Consider the following 17,121-nt stretch of genomic DNA (forward strand, 5'->3'; position numbering starts at 1 on the left):
TTAAACTGGACAGTATCTGACAATGGCCACATGAATTCTGGTTGCCTTGTTTGTAGAATGTGTCACTCTTTGCTCACAGTTCCATGTATTAGGGTACCTACCATCTCTGAACAGTTTCCAAGTTCATCCTGAATATAGCTGAAATATATTAGTTAAATTATTCCCTTTACACATGGAATCAGCTATTTTCAACTGCCCCTGAAACTTTGCAAAGAGCTCAAGTTCATTTTTAAGTAATGTGCAGGTATAGTCTGGTCATATATCTTGATAACCACCATCTTGAACGTAGCTCCTGTGTTCTTGGTACTTTACTTGAGGAGTTTGTTGTATTTCAGTGAAATGGACAAGATAAAACCTTAAGTTGAGGTTCTTCTCTCCCTTGTGCTCTTCTCTCCTCCAGCCTCATCAGACCTACACGTCCAGTATTGTAATGAAGAGGCCCATGTTTCAGATTCAATTACACATAAATAACAATACATAATTTCCTGTAATTTGTGCCTGCTATGGGACTAGAATCCCAAATGGGGAAGGTTTTTGGCAGGAGCAGATCTTCAACATTCTTTCTGTCCTCCTCCCCTAACAGGGAGGCCAGCCTGCTATGGTAGATGTTATTTTTGGCCTCGACCATTAGCCCTATGGAATAGCTGTATTTTGCAGGCCCTGCAGAACTGGTTTAAGGCCAACTTTACCACTTTCAGGCCAGGGACCCTGAGCAGATGTTGTTCTGAGGATCTCAGTGCTCTTTGGGGAGTATAAGGGAAAAGGCGCTCCTGTAGGTATGCTGGTCCCAGACTGTTTAGGGCTTTAAAGGTTAGAACCAGCACCTTGAAACTGATTTGGTCTCCAACCTGGAGCCAATGCAGCCAAACAAGCACCGGTGTTATATATGTTCCATACTGAGTCCCTGTCACGACTTGTGCAACTATATTTTGTACCAGTTGATGTTTCTGGAGCTGTCTCAAGGGTAGCCCTGCATAGAGCAAGTTGCAAAAGCCTAGTCCAGAGGTGACCATCTCATGGAGCACACTAACTAGGCCTAGCTCCAAGAGGTACAGTGCAAAATGCCTCTCCTGGTGCAGATGTAAAATGCCTTTATGACTTGGGCCTCCATCGTTAATGAAGTGTCCAAACTCACATCCCAGGTTTTGACAGTAAGTACCGGTGTTAACTGTACCCCGTCAAATCCTGGGAACTGTATCACCCCCCCCCCATGCTGGCATAGCCAGAAGACCTCCATCTTGGTTGGATTAAACTTCAGACAACTCCTCTCAAGCCAATCTGCCACAGCTCTCAGGCATCTAGCCAGATTGGGGGTGTTGATGAATTATCAGATAGCAGAAATAGTTGATATCATCTGCATACTGATGACAACACCACCCTAAACTTGAGATCAGATGGGCGAGGGTGGGCTTATAGATATTAAATGGCATCAAGGAAAGGATAGCTCAGTATGGGACTCCACAGTTTAGGCCTTAAGATGGGACATATCCTCCACTACTTGCCACCCTCAGTCCTTGATTTTGGAGGAAGAACACCAGCCATTTCAAGGCTGTATAACTCCAATCTCAGCTAGATAGTGGGTCAGTGATTTGAGGTCGACTGTGTCCAGTGTTGCTGTCAGATCTAAAAGAAGCAGCAGCGCTGATCCACCTAGATCCAGCTTTCTCCAGAGATTGTCTATCAGGGCAACCAAAGCCATCTCCACACCATATCCAAGTCAGAAGCTGGATAAGAAAAGTTTGAGTGCTGAAGCTTCTTCCAAGAATCCCTGGAGCTGTCCTGCAACTGCTCATTCAATCACCTTACCCAGAAATGCTAGATGTAGAACTGGGCGATAATTGGCTGGGTCAGAGGGATCCAGTTTTTTTTTTTAATAAAGGCTGCAGGGACAAGTTGATGATATCCTGGAGGGAACCTCGGATCTCCTCACTGCCAGCCTTAACCAACCATGAGAGACACTGAACAAGCAGTTGGCTGGACAGCTACCAAGTTCTTGCCCATGTAACCTTATATCACAGCTGTGGGTGGAGGAAGGGCACACAAAAGGAGGTGTAGGACAGTGGTCCTCAACCTTTCTGAGGCTGGGGGCCGGCAGGGCAACTGCCCCGGCCGCGCATCGCGCATGCGTGGCCCGGCTGCGCATGCACGATGCGCGGCCCGGCCCTGATTCCCTCTCCCCGCCCTCCCGCAGTACGAAGCTTCCCAGGCCGCAAGCTTGCGGCCTGGGAAGTTTTTTACTGCGGGGGGGGGGTGGGGAGAGGGAGCCGCAGCCCGGCGCCATGGGCTTTGCGGCAGCCCGCAGGTTGGGGATCACTGGTGTAGGATACGCAGGTGGCTGGGCAGGAAGGGTGCTGTAACGAGGACGCTAGTAGTGAACAGTGAAGAGGAGAGGGGCTCTGGGCTCAGAATGGTCACTTCAGAAATTTGGTTCAGGTTTTTTATAGCTTTTCATAATGATGGAATTTGGGGGGAGGGGAAGTTCCTGTTCTGGAAATTTAAAAGTTTTAGTTTTAAAAGTAATTTAAATTAATTTTTTAAAGGCACAGTTTTCACATTCTAGAATTCCATTACCCAAAAAGCCTTCTAGAGGAGGGGGAAACCCTAACCTAACCCTAAATTTGAAAGGACCCCCAATTCACTGGGGTAAAAAGGAAGGAAGAAAACAATCTAGTTGGGGTTTGAACAGCTGGCAGTCTTCCTGCCTCTAATTTTTTTTAAAAATGGAACTGGGCAGCCAGGAGTCCTGCCCCCCCCCCCTCCCACACTGCTCTTCATATTTTTAAAACTCAAAAAGAAAAATCCCAGTCCTAATCCTGCTGATGAGCACCTCAGGACCCAATCGCTCGAGAAAGGCTGCTGGGCCAGTCAGTGGACTCCTGGCTGCAGGGATTTTTGTGGGCACAAGATTGCCTTGTGGGCAGGTCTGTGACTCTCCCGCACAACTTCACAAGGTGCAGAAGGCACCCACTTATTGGCTGAACATCCCAGTGATTACTCCAGCTAGCTGAGCCCTCTTTTGCTTTGCAGGGAAAGCCAAGATAGAAAGACTCTGAATCCGGTAAGATAGATAGACTGCAAAAGCTGGAATTAATTGTATTTCCTTTCTTTATGTCCTTCTGAATGATCTTCACTTTTATTTCATTGACAGATGATTGTCTTGGTCATGAAATATATTTAAACAATGAATCAGTGGTAATGCATTGATATCCCTGGTGTCTTCTGGGTTTGTTTTTTAGTTCTCTATAAATTGCTTGGGGCGATGATTAAAGTTGTCTTGGTAATGTAAATAAATAATGTATATAAATAAGTTACTTTAAAAGACAAAGTGGGTTGTAGATGAAATCCAGCCAGAACTCTTTCCTAGAAGCTAAAATGACTAAACTGAGGCTATTGTGCTTTGATCACTGGAAGAGACAATCGTGCTGGGAAAAGTTGAAGGCAGCAGGAAAAGAGGAAGATCCAACATGACATGGATTAACTCAATTAAGGAAGCCACACCCCTCAGTTTACAAGACCTGGCCTAGGCTGTTAGCAATGAAACGTTTTTGAGGACATTGATTCATAGGGTCACCATAAACTGGAAGTGACAACAGCTCTTAACACACACACACACACACACAAATAGATTATACCACTTCTCAGATTGCTTCCTGTATCAGTCCGTGTTAGGAGTAATTGTTATCCAGAAAAGATAAATGCTAGAGGTAAGCAGACAGATACCTTTTCCCTTCATTGATTATCCTATTGCTATTTGTTTATTTGGCTTTGAATCTTGCAACTTGGTAGTTTTACAACCAATAATCAAGAATCCAGATTGACTCTAGAAATGGGGTCAGTGGCTGCAGCGTATGATGAAATTAAACTAAATGATGTGGACCAGAAGAACCTGGCATGCTGATTTGTAGTACATTAGGTTCTCATTCGCTATGCAAAATTCTCAGTGAAGCAAAGGTTCAGAATTACTCACTGGCTAAAACCCTTGATTTAGATCACCCCATTGAAGTCATTTGGATTGATGTTTGTGCTGCAGGATTCCTCCCACAATCTCTTTTACAATCTATAAATAGCATGGATGATGATTGTAGGAGCTCGTAGCAAGTGTATACTTGACATTTTTAAATGGATGCTGGTCAAGAAACTTCAGACATAATGTGTTGGGAAATAATCATTATCTGAGTTACAGGAAACTGTAAGAGATGAGAACAACCAGGACTCGTAGTGCATCTGCTCTTGGAAGAATCGTACCATTCCAGTTTGTTCTGACAAATGGCTTACTTAATCTAGTATTGATGCATGTTTTTGCTAAGGGAATAATTCTTAATCTACAAGACATTATCTTTTTGAATGTATGCATTGAGGTCATTCCAAATGAATCAAGGAAATAAGATCACATTGTTGGCCTAAGTACCCTATTTAAGTGGCGAGCTATCACCAGCAAAAAGAACCCTTAAAGAGGACTGAGGCATAATATTTTTTTAGAATCATGCTGTAATACAAACGCCCAGAGCGGGTTAAACTAACATTTCTAACAACATAAGGCAGAAGGGGCAGACAGAACTTTTCAATGGTCCCATTGTGGTCGGTAGCCATTAGCCTAGCAGGTACTGAATCGTCCTGAGAATCAGCAAGAATTTCTGTAGTGAGGAGATTATCTGGCTGCCAGGCAAGGGATGTTCAGAGGTGGCTTACCATTGCCTGCCTCTGCATCATGACCCCTAGTGTTCCATGGAAGAACTCCATCCAGATCCTTGGAGATCTCTCATCCAAATACTAGCTGGGGTCTACCTTGCTTAGCTTCCAAAACTGGACAGTATTGGGCCTGCCTGGGCTATCCAGGTCAGGGCAGAAGCAAGAACCTTATAAGGGAGAAGTAGCTGCTGTAGTTCTTTGGCTTCCCATTTACGTTTTCTGGGTGGATGTCAGTGAGTGTAGTCATTGATTAATCTCTGAGGGCTGAAAGAAGTGAGAGGGAGCTCAGGAGTCTTGAAAATCAACCAGGCTCATTCCTGTACTCACAAACTGGTTTATCAGTGAATCCTGCTAAATATTTATTCTACATCCTTTTTGTGAAAGGTGAGCCTTTCTTCCAGCACAGAAGTCAAAAAAGACCACGTGAGCTTCATAATTCAGATGGTATTACCATAATTTAGCTGTTGTCTTCTATTAGAAATAAGTGACTTGGAACAGGTGAAAGTTCCTACCAAGTGAACTAACCAAAGTTTTCCTCAGCTCTTGGCCTACATCTTGAAGTCCCTAACTGCTAGTGCTTTCATGATACTAAAACATATTTTTCTCTAAGCAAACGTTGCCTAGCAAAGTACATAAAATGCTCCACCTAATTGTCCTGTAAGTAGAGAGGTCACACCAAGCAGACTGGAGGCTTGATCTCTTGTGGTGATCAATCACTGCTGAAAGGTGTTAATGGAGGAGGCTTTGACCATGGCATTACACTGTGGGCAAGGCATAGGATGCAGTATTCCTGCATAAGTCTTTTCCTGAATAAAATGCTATTGGAGACTATGTAATCATTTCTTTTCCTAGATTAATGCCACTGTACTGAATGATAGCTGTTTGTAGCATTCTAAAAGAAAGCAAGTTCACTGCAGTTATATGCTGTGAGTTCAGAGGAAATCTTGCAACCGCCGTAACTTCTTTACTCAATTAATCTACTTATTGTTAAAGGTGTTAAATACAGTTTCTCTTTTAGAAATAAATTAGGCATTCCTGGTACCCAGCATTTTATTTCAATGTATTAGCTGCTGTGAAGCCACAAGATAAATCACTCCCATTGCTTAATAGCTGACTCAACTTTTCTTCCTGTACTGGAATAATTATAGATCTCCAGGAGATTTCTCCTTATATCTCACGTTTTACCTCTGTCCTTTAAATAAACATTTGAAATTTACACAATTTTCCACTTTCCAGTTCTCTGCAAAATAACAAAACTGGCATTCATTCATTCATTCATTCATTCATTCATTCATTCATTCATTCATTCATTCATTCATTCATTCATTCATTCATTACCTTCTCCTTTGCCTCAGTGTGTTGCCTCACCTGTGTTCAGGCCATGCCCTGGGGTTGCAACTCTGTATGGAAGCCTTAAGATCGTTTTTTTGTATAAGATGCCATATTCATCCTGCCTTTCCTTCAAGGGCTCATCCCTGCTGTACATGATTCACCCCTCCATTTTACCTTTACAACAACCTGCAAATTAGATTAGGCGACTGGCCCAAGATCATTATCAGGATGGGAATTTAAACCTGGCTTTCCCAGTTCTAACCCCACTTTTTACTGACTTCAGATGTTAGAATCTATACACCCACATTTGTTGACAATCATGAAATACAGGAACAGACACATCTCCACATTCAGCTGCTAAGATAAACAAGGTTTTTATGTGGTGTCCATGTCAAGTCAAGTAAGATGTCTGCCTTCTGTTGATTTGCCATAAGCACTCCAGATCACCACAAAGTGGAAGTCTTCCGTGACATTACACAAGCACCTAGTAACAACATTGCTGTTTATCCTAGTGTATCCTAGATCTGTCTCTCACTTCTATCAAACTCTGGGAGGTGATAGAAGAGCTGTATCAGGGTTCAGAAGCTGTAAAAGTCTGAATGATGGTGAACAAACTGAAGCTTAATCCTGACAAAATAAACCTGAGAGACTGAAAGAATTTAATTCAGGCAAGATGTAAATACTGTGGATTTTGGGATGAAGATGGTATGGGATAGTCATTTAGCCTGTTCTGGTCATGTTTTTGTTTCTCTTGTAACATATGGTCGGGGAGGGAGGGGTGGTTTTCAGTGGAAGCTTCTTTCAAATAAGGAAATCATTGAGAGGTAAAGGTAGTTTGTCAGTAAAATCAAGCAGGCTGAGACGAAGAGGAGAATGTTCTTTTGTTACATAGGGTAAAAGGGAAGAAGATGGGCCTGATTGGACCAGTTTCTCTGTAGGTTTTCAACTGAGCCCAGTGGAACCTTTTCCGAGTTAGTAAGTTGCTCACAAAGAACATCTGGAACAATTTTTAGACACGTACTGGCCAGAACTTTGAATCTGCCGGAGCAGATTGGCTAGTCACTAGCCAAGGGAAGGAATCTAATAGAGGCAGCTGGCCTTAACAGCTCCATTGTTTGTGGAAATCCCTCCTCTGGGATGTCCATAAACCTGCATCTCTAGAGTCCATCTTTTAAAAGGTAATTCCAGCAGCCTTTCATTATGTGTAATTGATTTTTATTTTATGCCTGGGGCCATAAACAGTATTATAATGTTGCAGTGGCTTTCTTGATTATATGAGATTGCTATAATAGTCCTACCATAGTGTTTATCAGATGGATTCTCCTGTTGATTGCATTGACTTACACTGCATTATCCACTTTAAGTCTCAGTAAGAAAGGTGATCTAAAAATAAATAAATAAAATGTTGCTTTTAGGGAGGTGTTAATTTCTTGATACATTAACAGAAAAATAGGCATTCTAATTGTACAGAGAAGAGGTCTGCCACACAACATAGCTCCTGTGTGGATATTGCATTTTAAGAAATATATGCAGAATGTATTTTGTGAAGAAAGTACAAATGTCTGTTCTGCGAATGTGCATTTTTCACAGGTTACAAATGCATCTTATCTTGCATATTGATGTCTTTTGTGTGGCAGATACTTGTATTAATGCTACCTGAAGCTGTGAGTGTGAGTGAGTGAGAGTGAGAGAGAGAGATCAGTAAGTCACCAACAAGAAGAATACAGTCCTCTAACATTAATATTTCAAATTGGTGCCTTGCCATGGTCTGAATTGTGAATGAGTGCCTCATACGATAAGATGCTGATTGTTTCCGCATTTGGCTGTGTTGAGGATATTTAGATAACATAATGTTTGAACAACTTCCTCTCTGGAAATTCTAGAACTGAGCTATTAGCCAGGCAGAGAGCATATACTGAAGCAGTGCGAAATGTGGCTCAGGTTTTCTATCAGGGGCTCCTAGTAGAGGTAAGCCATTCTCTCTTGTTTTGCTACATGGTTGCTTCAAAGATTTAAGGGACTGTTTAGTGCATTTTTATATTGTTTTAAAGAAGAAATAATATAAACTGCTTTAGTAAACTGTGTTTATTGAGTTGTATAATGGACCATTGCTAATCAAGAGTTTTAAAGTGAGAAAACTGAGCACCACGGCTTGATAAACTAGCTTTGGGGAGCACATACATGTATTGTGCAATCTTCAGAAGGGTGGTAGAAGGTGTGCCCTCCCTCTCTGAGATGGGTTCCTAATCTTTTTTGCACTCCACGCCTGTTCATCTGACCTTGCTAATTTATCAGTAGTTGGGAGTGGTCTACACCCACTCTGATTCGACTGATTACTGATTGGACTGAACCTTGTTTTTCAGCCGTGCTCTGTAGAGTAATATTACACACCTGTGCCCTGGAATGCTGGGCTGTCTAGCCTCTCTCTAATACTCCTACCTCATTCTGTTTTTGTACTAATGTATGTGTTACAATAAATTAGTCTGTAAAGTTGCACAATACTCTCTGTTGTTTTGGCTTCAGTTATCTAACATGTCTACCATTCTTGAATTTGCTACCACTCAAACAATTCCTGAAGGGAATGAAGCCATAACATGTACTGTTGAAGACCTATCTTGTAAAGAGACTAGAATAACATTGGAAATCTAACTATTTCATTGCAGCAAAAGGGATTATCCTAATCAAACTCCTATTGGTTTGGGAAGGAGGGTTTTTTGGGTTCGCAGTGCTCTGACTCATTTGGGGTGCAAAAACTGTACAGAACCAGGCATGCGGGAGGCTGTTTTAAGAACAGATGGCTGCCAAGCTGTACTGCACTGATCACAGACACACCACAGAGAGGCTAAAAGTTACGATGCAGGGGGGGGAACCCAAACCTCATAAGGTTTATTGGATGCAGAGAGCGGCCGGGACGGTACAATATCAGTACAATATCCGAGACAGTTGCGCGGCCCGAGGACTCGAGTTCGGCATGGTGAGCAACAGCCGGAGAGATCTCTGAAGAACTGCCACGCGCAACCGGGGCGGCTGCGGTCCCTCCCCAGAGGACGACATCTTTCGCAACCCCGCTTCAGAGCTGTTACGAGTGCCGTAACACTGGAAATACTCTGATCCCTGAGAGTACAGAAGGCAAATGTTGTGGATTCTGTCATTCTTTTGCAATCTCTTTAATTAAGCTGACTTATTTAATATCAAAAAATACATGTTCGAGTAACCTAATGTAGCAGCCTGATATCCCATCCTAAAGAAGCATAGAAGGCAAGCTGGTCCGTGGATACACCAAAAAGAAGAAATGACCAACCAAAACAGGGTTCCAAATAAACATTAATCTGTCTCAGATATAGTCTGTGTCCTTGTTAGTCTCTTGCCGAGAAAACTACTTGGTCCTGGGGCCATATAAGTCAGTTGCAACTTAACAACACCACAAGTATCATTATGTTATGTGAAAGGCCAGTGTCTCTGGAAATTGTGGTTAGAATAGAATATATTCTCTTGCAGTCCAAGACCAGTCATAAAAAAGCATAGCATTGCATACAGAATATAAAATACAGCATAAATATGTTACATAAATCAACACAACAATCAGTAAAATATATTACCTAGTTATGGGGAGTATGGCAGTATTTTAGCCATTGTTTCCGAAGCTTCATTGCCAGGCAACCAAATTTAGCCACTTTAAAAGTAATCTCTAGGATCTTATCCTCTAACATTCTAGCTAAATAAAACATTCTGTCTCTCCCAAGTGTTTCTAGGCAGATAGGATCTATAAAAGATTCATGTATTTTATACAGGTTACATTCAAAAATTACATGTTCCACAGTCTCAACATTTCCATCTCCACATTTGCATAAGCATTCCTCCCAGAACATCCTCCTATATTTACCCTCTAGTACAGTGGAGGATAAGGCATCATGTCTAGTGAGGGTGAAAGCTCTTTGATAGTCTGGATTTTCTAAATTATTTAAATATGCCATTAGAACAACTCTATTCTACCGGTTAGATGTCTTCTAGTTCAATTCAGGTCATGTTGCCTTTCTATATTCTTTCTCTGACAAAGACCTCGGCTTGCTGATAATTCACAGCTGAAAGAAATTGCTCAGAAAAGCCAAAGAAACCCAGTTTATTTCTCACCAACCTCACCCAAAGGGACACATATTTATCTCTCAAAACTAATCTAACTATACCCTTGGATGAGGTAGTCAGCTTCAGCCAGTAAGTAATGGCTGCAATCCAAAGCCTTGCCTCCACAGTGACCATGCCAGTCTCCAATCAGGTGACCACGTTAGAAACGCTTAATGGTATTTGCAAAATAGCTCTTAAAAATCTGGACTGTGCCTTCTCCATGAGCTTCTTACTTGTCTTATTTGTGGTAAGAAGTTAGATCAGGCTTCCTCAACCTGGGCTGAATCTGCACAGAGCTTTTATTCCAATCCCAGGTTGATTCAATCCCTGCCATCTACACTGAATGTGATTTCCATTTTGATTTGGGGCAATTTAAATTTTCTCTCTGCAACTAGCATGATTGATCCAGAATGGCCCTACCTTTCCCCCACAATATGCTGGAGTGGATAAAACCTTCCATATTTGAAAAATCGGCACGAATCAGCGTGCAGCTGTCTGCTTTCCCCACAATAACTTCTGCCGAGCCTCCAATGAGGTAGAAAAGCCTTGATTGGCCAGGCATCAGTTCAAAGGCTTCCTCATTCCCAGGTTGCAAGGCTTCCCTTAAAGGGGAAGCCCTAACTTCTCTCAACAGGAGTTCCAGAAGCCCTAACTTCTCTCAGGAGAGATTTGCCTGTTGGATTTATTCCCCCACCTCTGCTGTCTCCAGTCCTCCCCCATCCATTCAAGAAAAGAAAGAGGCTCCTGCTGCGCTTGCCTTCCCTCCCCATCCTGAGCAGAACACTTTTCTGTTTCAGTGGGGGGGGGGGGTAGAGAATGAACAAATCAGTCTGAATTCAGCAGGATCCACAATGGAATAGACAAAGTAAGTGCAGAATCAGCCCTGGAGAAACCTGGAGCCCCCCGCACGCACACAAAGCAGATGCTCTATCACTGAGTTGCAGCCCCACCTTTTAAGTCAAGAAAATACAGAGCTATACAGGGGCAAGAGAGTAGTGTGAATGAAGTGGGGAAATATCCAGATCTCTGTGTGCTATTAAATGCACTTGCATGGCACAGCATGTTGGGAATAGGAGCTTAGAATCCATGTGTTCACTGTGTTGGAGAATGAGTTCCACTGCTAAAGTCATTATATTTTTGTATGTTTTCCCTCCCTTGATAAGTAAAGTTCTTGCCCAGTGTACAGATTGCTATGGAAATTCATTCTCTTTGTGTTAGGGAAGAGCAACAAAATGAGGACGGTTACAGGAACTATGGTGATCTCTCAACCTTGTAGCTAAAGAAACCACCAACTCTAGTATTTTTATTCATTATCTACAGGTTCTCTCTTTCTCTGTACGTATGTGAATGTTTTATCCCACCAACGAAGTATTCAAGGTGGCTTATTCAAGCATCCTAAATTTAAATTTACTGTGTTGCAGGTTGCTTCTGGTGAATGCAATGAGGACACCGAGGTTTTCAACATCACACTTTGCACTGGGGATGAGCTGACTTTAATGGGACAAGCAGAAATCCTTTACGCAAAATCCTCAAAGGAAAAGTCACGGCTCAACACCATCTTCAAAAAATTTGGGAAGCTGAATTCCATCAGCAAATTAGGCAAAGGAAAAATGCCATGCCTGATCTGCATGAACCACAGGACCAACGAAAGCATTAGCCTTCCCTTTCAGTGCAAGGGCCGCTTCAGTACACGCAGTCCCCTGGAGCTGCAAATGCAAGAAGGCGAGCACACGATCCGCAATATTGTAGAAAAAACACGGCTGCCCGTGAATGTGACTGTGCCAAGCCCTCCTCCCCGAAATCCTTATGACTTACATTTTGTCCGTGAAGGGCACCGGTACAAGTTTGTGAACATTCAAACCAAGACTGTGGTGGTGTGTTGCGCTCTACACTGTAACAAAATAGTTCCAATGCATTTCCCACTGCACTTGGCTCTTCCCAAATTTTCCCTCCCAGAAAGCCTTGTGAAAGGGGAGATATGGCACGAAAGCTTCGTCAACCACTGGTTTGGCCTTTGCGAAGAGCAGTTCGATATAGATGAATATTCCCGTGCTGTGAGAGATGTGAAAGCAGACTGGAACGAAGACTGCAAAAGCCCCCAGAAAAGTCGGTGCTCTGGTCACAGTCACGTACCCAACTCTCTTAGCTATGCTCGAGATGAATTGACCCAGTCCTTCCACCGCCTCTCAGTGTGTGTTTATGGAAACAACCTGCATGGGAACAGCGAAGTGAATCTTCATGGCTGTAGGGATTTGTGTAATGAGTGGGCTTTATTTTCTCATGATGCTTTGCAGTACCAGGACTCAGGTGATGGTAGCAGTGACTACCTTTTTCCTGAAGTTGGTGACGAACCGCTGTGTTTACCTGCCAAGACAGAACTTCCTTATGAAGAGCTGTGGCTGTATCAGGGGGGTGGGAAAGCAAGTGATCAACCTCTTACTCGCACACAAAGTGAAAAGAACAAGTATGACAGCTATAGGAGCTCTTTCCGGTCCAAGTGTGGTACTTCTTCTCTCCCAGCATCAACGGTAGCATCAAAGTCTTCAGATGTTTCCCTACCTCCACCACCTGTGCCTCCAAAATCTGAAGCAGTAAGTCATGTTCTTTTTTCTCCTCCAGGGGTTTGGTGTGTCTAGATTTCAATCTGAAAGAATTGCTTATCCATTTTGGATGAATTAGAAAAGAAGAATTGAAGTATGTTCATAATCAAGGGTTGGCAAGGGATAAATTTAATCCCCATCACGGAAGAACTATTTTTTTAGATGTTATTCATTCTTTTATCTAGGTGATATAAAATTGATTTAATAGCAAACCACAAACACCCAAAAGCAGTGTATGTACTTCATTTTAAGGATGTGATTTAATTCCTTTGCTGGTTTTTCATTCCATTCCTCGTCTTTCTGACCTATACACATTAACAGTTTTCTTCCCTGAATGCAATGCTGATTGTACTGTTCTTTGAAGCAGAGATTATATCCACTACGGAGTATAAAAAGTATACTCCGTATTTGGCACTAGACAGAAAAATATGCTCAGTGACTGAAAATATAGCAATTATGTTTTTTCAGTATAATCCTAGAGGTGACTGTCACATGGATCACTGGGGCCATAGGTTCTGGGTCCACATAGAGTGCTTCATCGTGTAAACACCCCTTCAATGGGTGTTAATACTTATAAAGGCTATAAACGTTGGAGTTTTAATTCTATCATATGCATCATTGCCTAATACTCAGTTTTAAAACACATATTCAATTGCGGTCCTTCATACAGTTAGTGATTTCAAAGGGAACTGGATCTAACCAGCCATAGTGTTATTGTCATGCCAACGAACATTCCCTTGATCCACATATACCTTTGTCTATGCAAGGGACAGGCAGTTCCAGCCACAGTGTCAATGGGGCTTTCGTAACCCAGATACTATCTCATAGTTCCTTGCAGTTTCAAGCATGTTACTCGCCTCATTCAAAATAGGGGATTGATTTGGCATCTCCACATGGCCACAGAGTAGCATCTGAACTTGTGATGTGTGAATGTAAAATAAACTATTGTGTGTAGGTTCAAATATCTGCCTTAGTAGAGTGTCTCCTGAAAAAAACCTGAATCCTTAGTAGAGTGTCTCCATATAGTTCACAATAAAAGACTTGCTGAGACAAGAACGAAGCCTGCATCTGTTGAGGTAGCCATAGTTGGCAGATTCAATATGTATGTAACTGATTTCAAAAATAGCTCCTTGTAAACCTACCTTTACCAGTGCACATTAAATAAACGAAGCTTTGCATTAATGGTAACTTTCTATCCACTACTGGGGAGGGGAACAGATTAGTGATAGCTTTTGGACACACAGTAGCTTATATGCACATGTTTTCCTATAAACCAGTGGTCCCCAACCTGCAGGCCGCCACCCGGTGCCGGGCCGTGAAGGCCATGGTGCCGGGCCGCGGCTCCCTCTCCCCGCCCTCCACCCCCGTAGTAAAAAACTTCCCAGGCCGCAAGCTTGCGGCCCGGGAAGCTTCTTACTGCGGGAGGGCGGGGAGAGGGAATCAGGGCGTGGCCCGTGCGGGTGCGGCCTGCGGGCGCAGCCCGGTGCGTGGGCATGGCCCGCGCAGGCGCGGCCCGATGCCCTGCCGGTCCCCAGCCTCAGAAAGGTTGGGGACCACTGCTATAAACGCTAAGCTTTTATTCTCTTAAATGGGAGAGTGGAGATGCCCTAGGAAGTAATTAATGTTCCTTGTTCAGATTAAAACCTTTCCTCTTTGAAAACTGAATTTAGTACCTGTCACTTGTGATGGTGTGTTCCCCTTCTTAAAAACCTATGTTGGAAAGCAGCCACTACCCATACATCGGATACATCAGGAAGACATGATGCAAGTACAAAACTTTCGCTGATCTTCAGACCATTAGATATCAGTCACCCTGTGCTGGTCTGTTTCTTCTGGCTTTTCAGAGATGTACCTCAGCCATTTTCTTTTCAGTCCCCCTAAATCAAGTATTTATTACTCATGTATGGAAGAGTAACTTCAAGTTTCAAAACCCTTAGCTTGATCACATTGTCCAACCCTGCAACATCTTTAACTGTATAAATGTTCAGATCACCTTGCCTAGTCACCATTTTAAACATTCTGGCAGTTGTCCTTCTGATCGTATCTCAGTGCTTGACAGTAAATGAGCAGGTTAATCTTGATAACTTGGGATGTCTCACTGGTTTAGAAGCTTTATTTTAGGGAGAGAGATTCTGTCCGTGTCTGTAACTTCTATCACATCTTCTGCAGAAGTAACTGTTCTTTTTCTCGTTTGAGGTACAGTCATTTTCATTTTGCACTTAGTAGTTTAAAGGAAACGAATAACTATAATTTTAAACATTTTTAAGTTCTCCGTTCCTGCTGAGAAGAAGTGGTTTCATAACACTTTCAAATATGAGATTTTCCAGTGAAGGCAGAAGAACTATCCTCTGATCAAGATGAGTAGTCCACTTGTAGGAGCCAAACTCAGGATCATTTTTCCATGGTTACTGTGTGCCCTCTGCTGGTATCACATAAACAGGCCAGCTCAGTATGTTTTTTTATGAATGGGGATCTGCTGCCAATAGCACATAAAAAACAATAGTCTGGCAGTACTTGGATTTTTTAAAAGTCTCCTAGGTGTTGGGCTACCATGGATGTGTTTTGTGTTTGTCATCTTTAAAAACTGAGACAGGAATTTACCATCTGGTTCTTGAATCAAATAGTGTTATTTATCTGGCTTCCCCAACATTATTATCTTACATATTTTAACAAAGCTGGTGCAATACAGCAGCTGTGGGTATGAGGTGTGAGCCTCATACCCACAATATTTCTTCAACCATGAAGCAGTTTTTATAATGAGAATAAGACAATCGGGAATAAGGCAGTAGTACAAGGGCAGCCTTCAGCGTCATTCAAGAAGTTCCTTTTTACAAAAGAGAAGGCCCCCATGCTTTTAGTGTTTGCCAAATGTGTGGAATGCCATTGTTCAGGAGGGTATTTTTATAAAGGGTGTTGTGGTGGGTATAAAGGGGGATGCTCAGTAAAATTAACTTGGTTTTTGGATGTATTCTACTGTTTTTATTGCAGTGTTCTCTAATTTAGGAGTCCAGTTTTATTGCACTTCTGGTATGTAATGCTGATCTTCACTAGAATGTTTTCTAGTTCTGTAACACCCCTAAGACTCAATGAGATCTACAAAGTAAACCATTTACTTAGGCAAGTTGCTGTTCTCCAGTCCATCTGAATAGAGGGACCAATAGGGTTGCTGTAAGAATTACTGGAATTCTTACTGTGATGAAGTACTTTAGAGTGTGCTGTGTATTGTCATCTAGGTTAGAGAGGAATGCAGGCTCCTGAATGCACCACCTGTCCCGCCACGCAATTCAAAGCCCACGTCCACCAGTCCTTCCGTTCTTCCTAGAGTGAACAAAGCAGCACAGCAGCAGACTCGTTCTCCCAGCCCCACTCTGTCGTATTATTCTTCAGGGCTGCACAGCATGTGAGTATGGAGTGCTTCCATCTGGCACTCAGCCTGGTTTCAGTCACCGAGGCTGGTGTCAGCCCAAGCGAGTAGCCTTCCAAGTTATTTGTTTATGTATTCATTTTGTGCAAAATTTCTCTAGTCATTATACATTTACTAAACTAACGTATTTTGTAATAACATACATAAGGTTTAATATACATAGGGTAATAGTCACTGTGTGAACTAATGATGAATTGCGGTCAGTGTTCCAACTTCTTAGGGAAGACTAAATAAACACATGGAGACCTTTTTTTTAATTGATGACAGTATTCTATGAAAATTACATGGAAAAAAACCCCAATGGTATATTGAACCTGAAAAATATTGGCATTTCCCAGTATTCCTCAAATCCCACTGCTGGTATGGTATTAGGATTAAGAAGCAATCATGAATGCCAATTTTTTTTCAGCTCCACAAGAAGAAGAAGAAGAGTTGGTTCTTATATGCCACTTTTCCCTACCCGAAGGAGGCTCAAAGCGGCTTACAGTCGCCTTCCCTTTCCTCTCCCCACAACAGACACTCTGTGAGGTGGGTGAGGCTGAGAGAGCCCTGATATCACTGCTCGGTCAGAACAGCTTTATCAGTGCCGTGGCAAGCCCAAGGTCACCCAGCTGGTTGCATGTGGGGGAGTGCAGAATCGAACCTGGCATGCCAGATTAGAAGTCCACACTCCTAACCGCTACACCAAACTGGCTCTGAGGCTGTTGCATGGCTTGGAGTGAGCCCACCCACTGTTGACCGAAATGGCTGCCAGCCACTTAAACCTAGCAGCTTGACAAGCCCCTCCCCCTTCCAAAGGGGGGAAGCAAAATGGAATGCTGAAAGGGCTTGCAGCTTACAGCAGATGGGCATGCATACCCTGCTGTAAGGCTAGAATGGCAGCAAGCCAGTTCAGTGGTCCATTTCACTTCCTTCTGTTTGAAAGAAGGGACGTGAAATTGGATGGTTAGGTTT

The 17,121-nt window shown here is 42.7% G+C and overlaps 1 protein-coding gene across 4 annotated transcripts in view; it reads left to right on the forward strand.

Moving 5' to 3' along the window:
• The window catches only part of GAREM1 (GRB2 associated regulator of MAPK1 subtype 1), an 83,647-nt gene that overhangs the window by 62,661 nt on the left and 3,865 nt on the right, over positions 1 to 17,121 (forward strand). For all 4 annotated transcript variants that reach the window (XM_077352509.1, XM_077352510.1, XM_077352511.1 and 1 more), the window contains 2 exons: positions 11,565 to 12,734; positions 15,977 to 16,143. In XM_077352509.1, the coding sequence (XP_077208624.1) occupies positions 11,565 to 12,734; positions 15,977 to 16,143 (1,337 nt within the window). The remainder of the gene's footprint in view (positions 1 to 11,564; positions 12,735 to 15,976; positions 16,144 to 17,121) is intronic.

Source organism: Paroedura picta, chromosome 9 (assembly GCF_049243985.1).
Source record: "Paroedura picta isolate Pp20150507F chromosome 9, Ppicta_v3.0, whole genome shotgun sequence".
In the NCBI taxonomy this organism is placed as follows: domain Eukaryota; kingdom Metazoa; phylum Chordata; class Lepidosauria; order Squamata; family Gekkonidae; genus Paroedura; species Paroedura picta.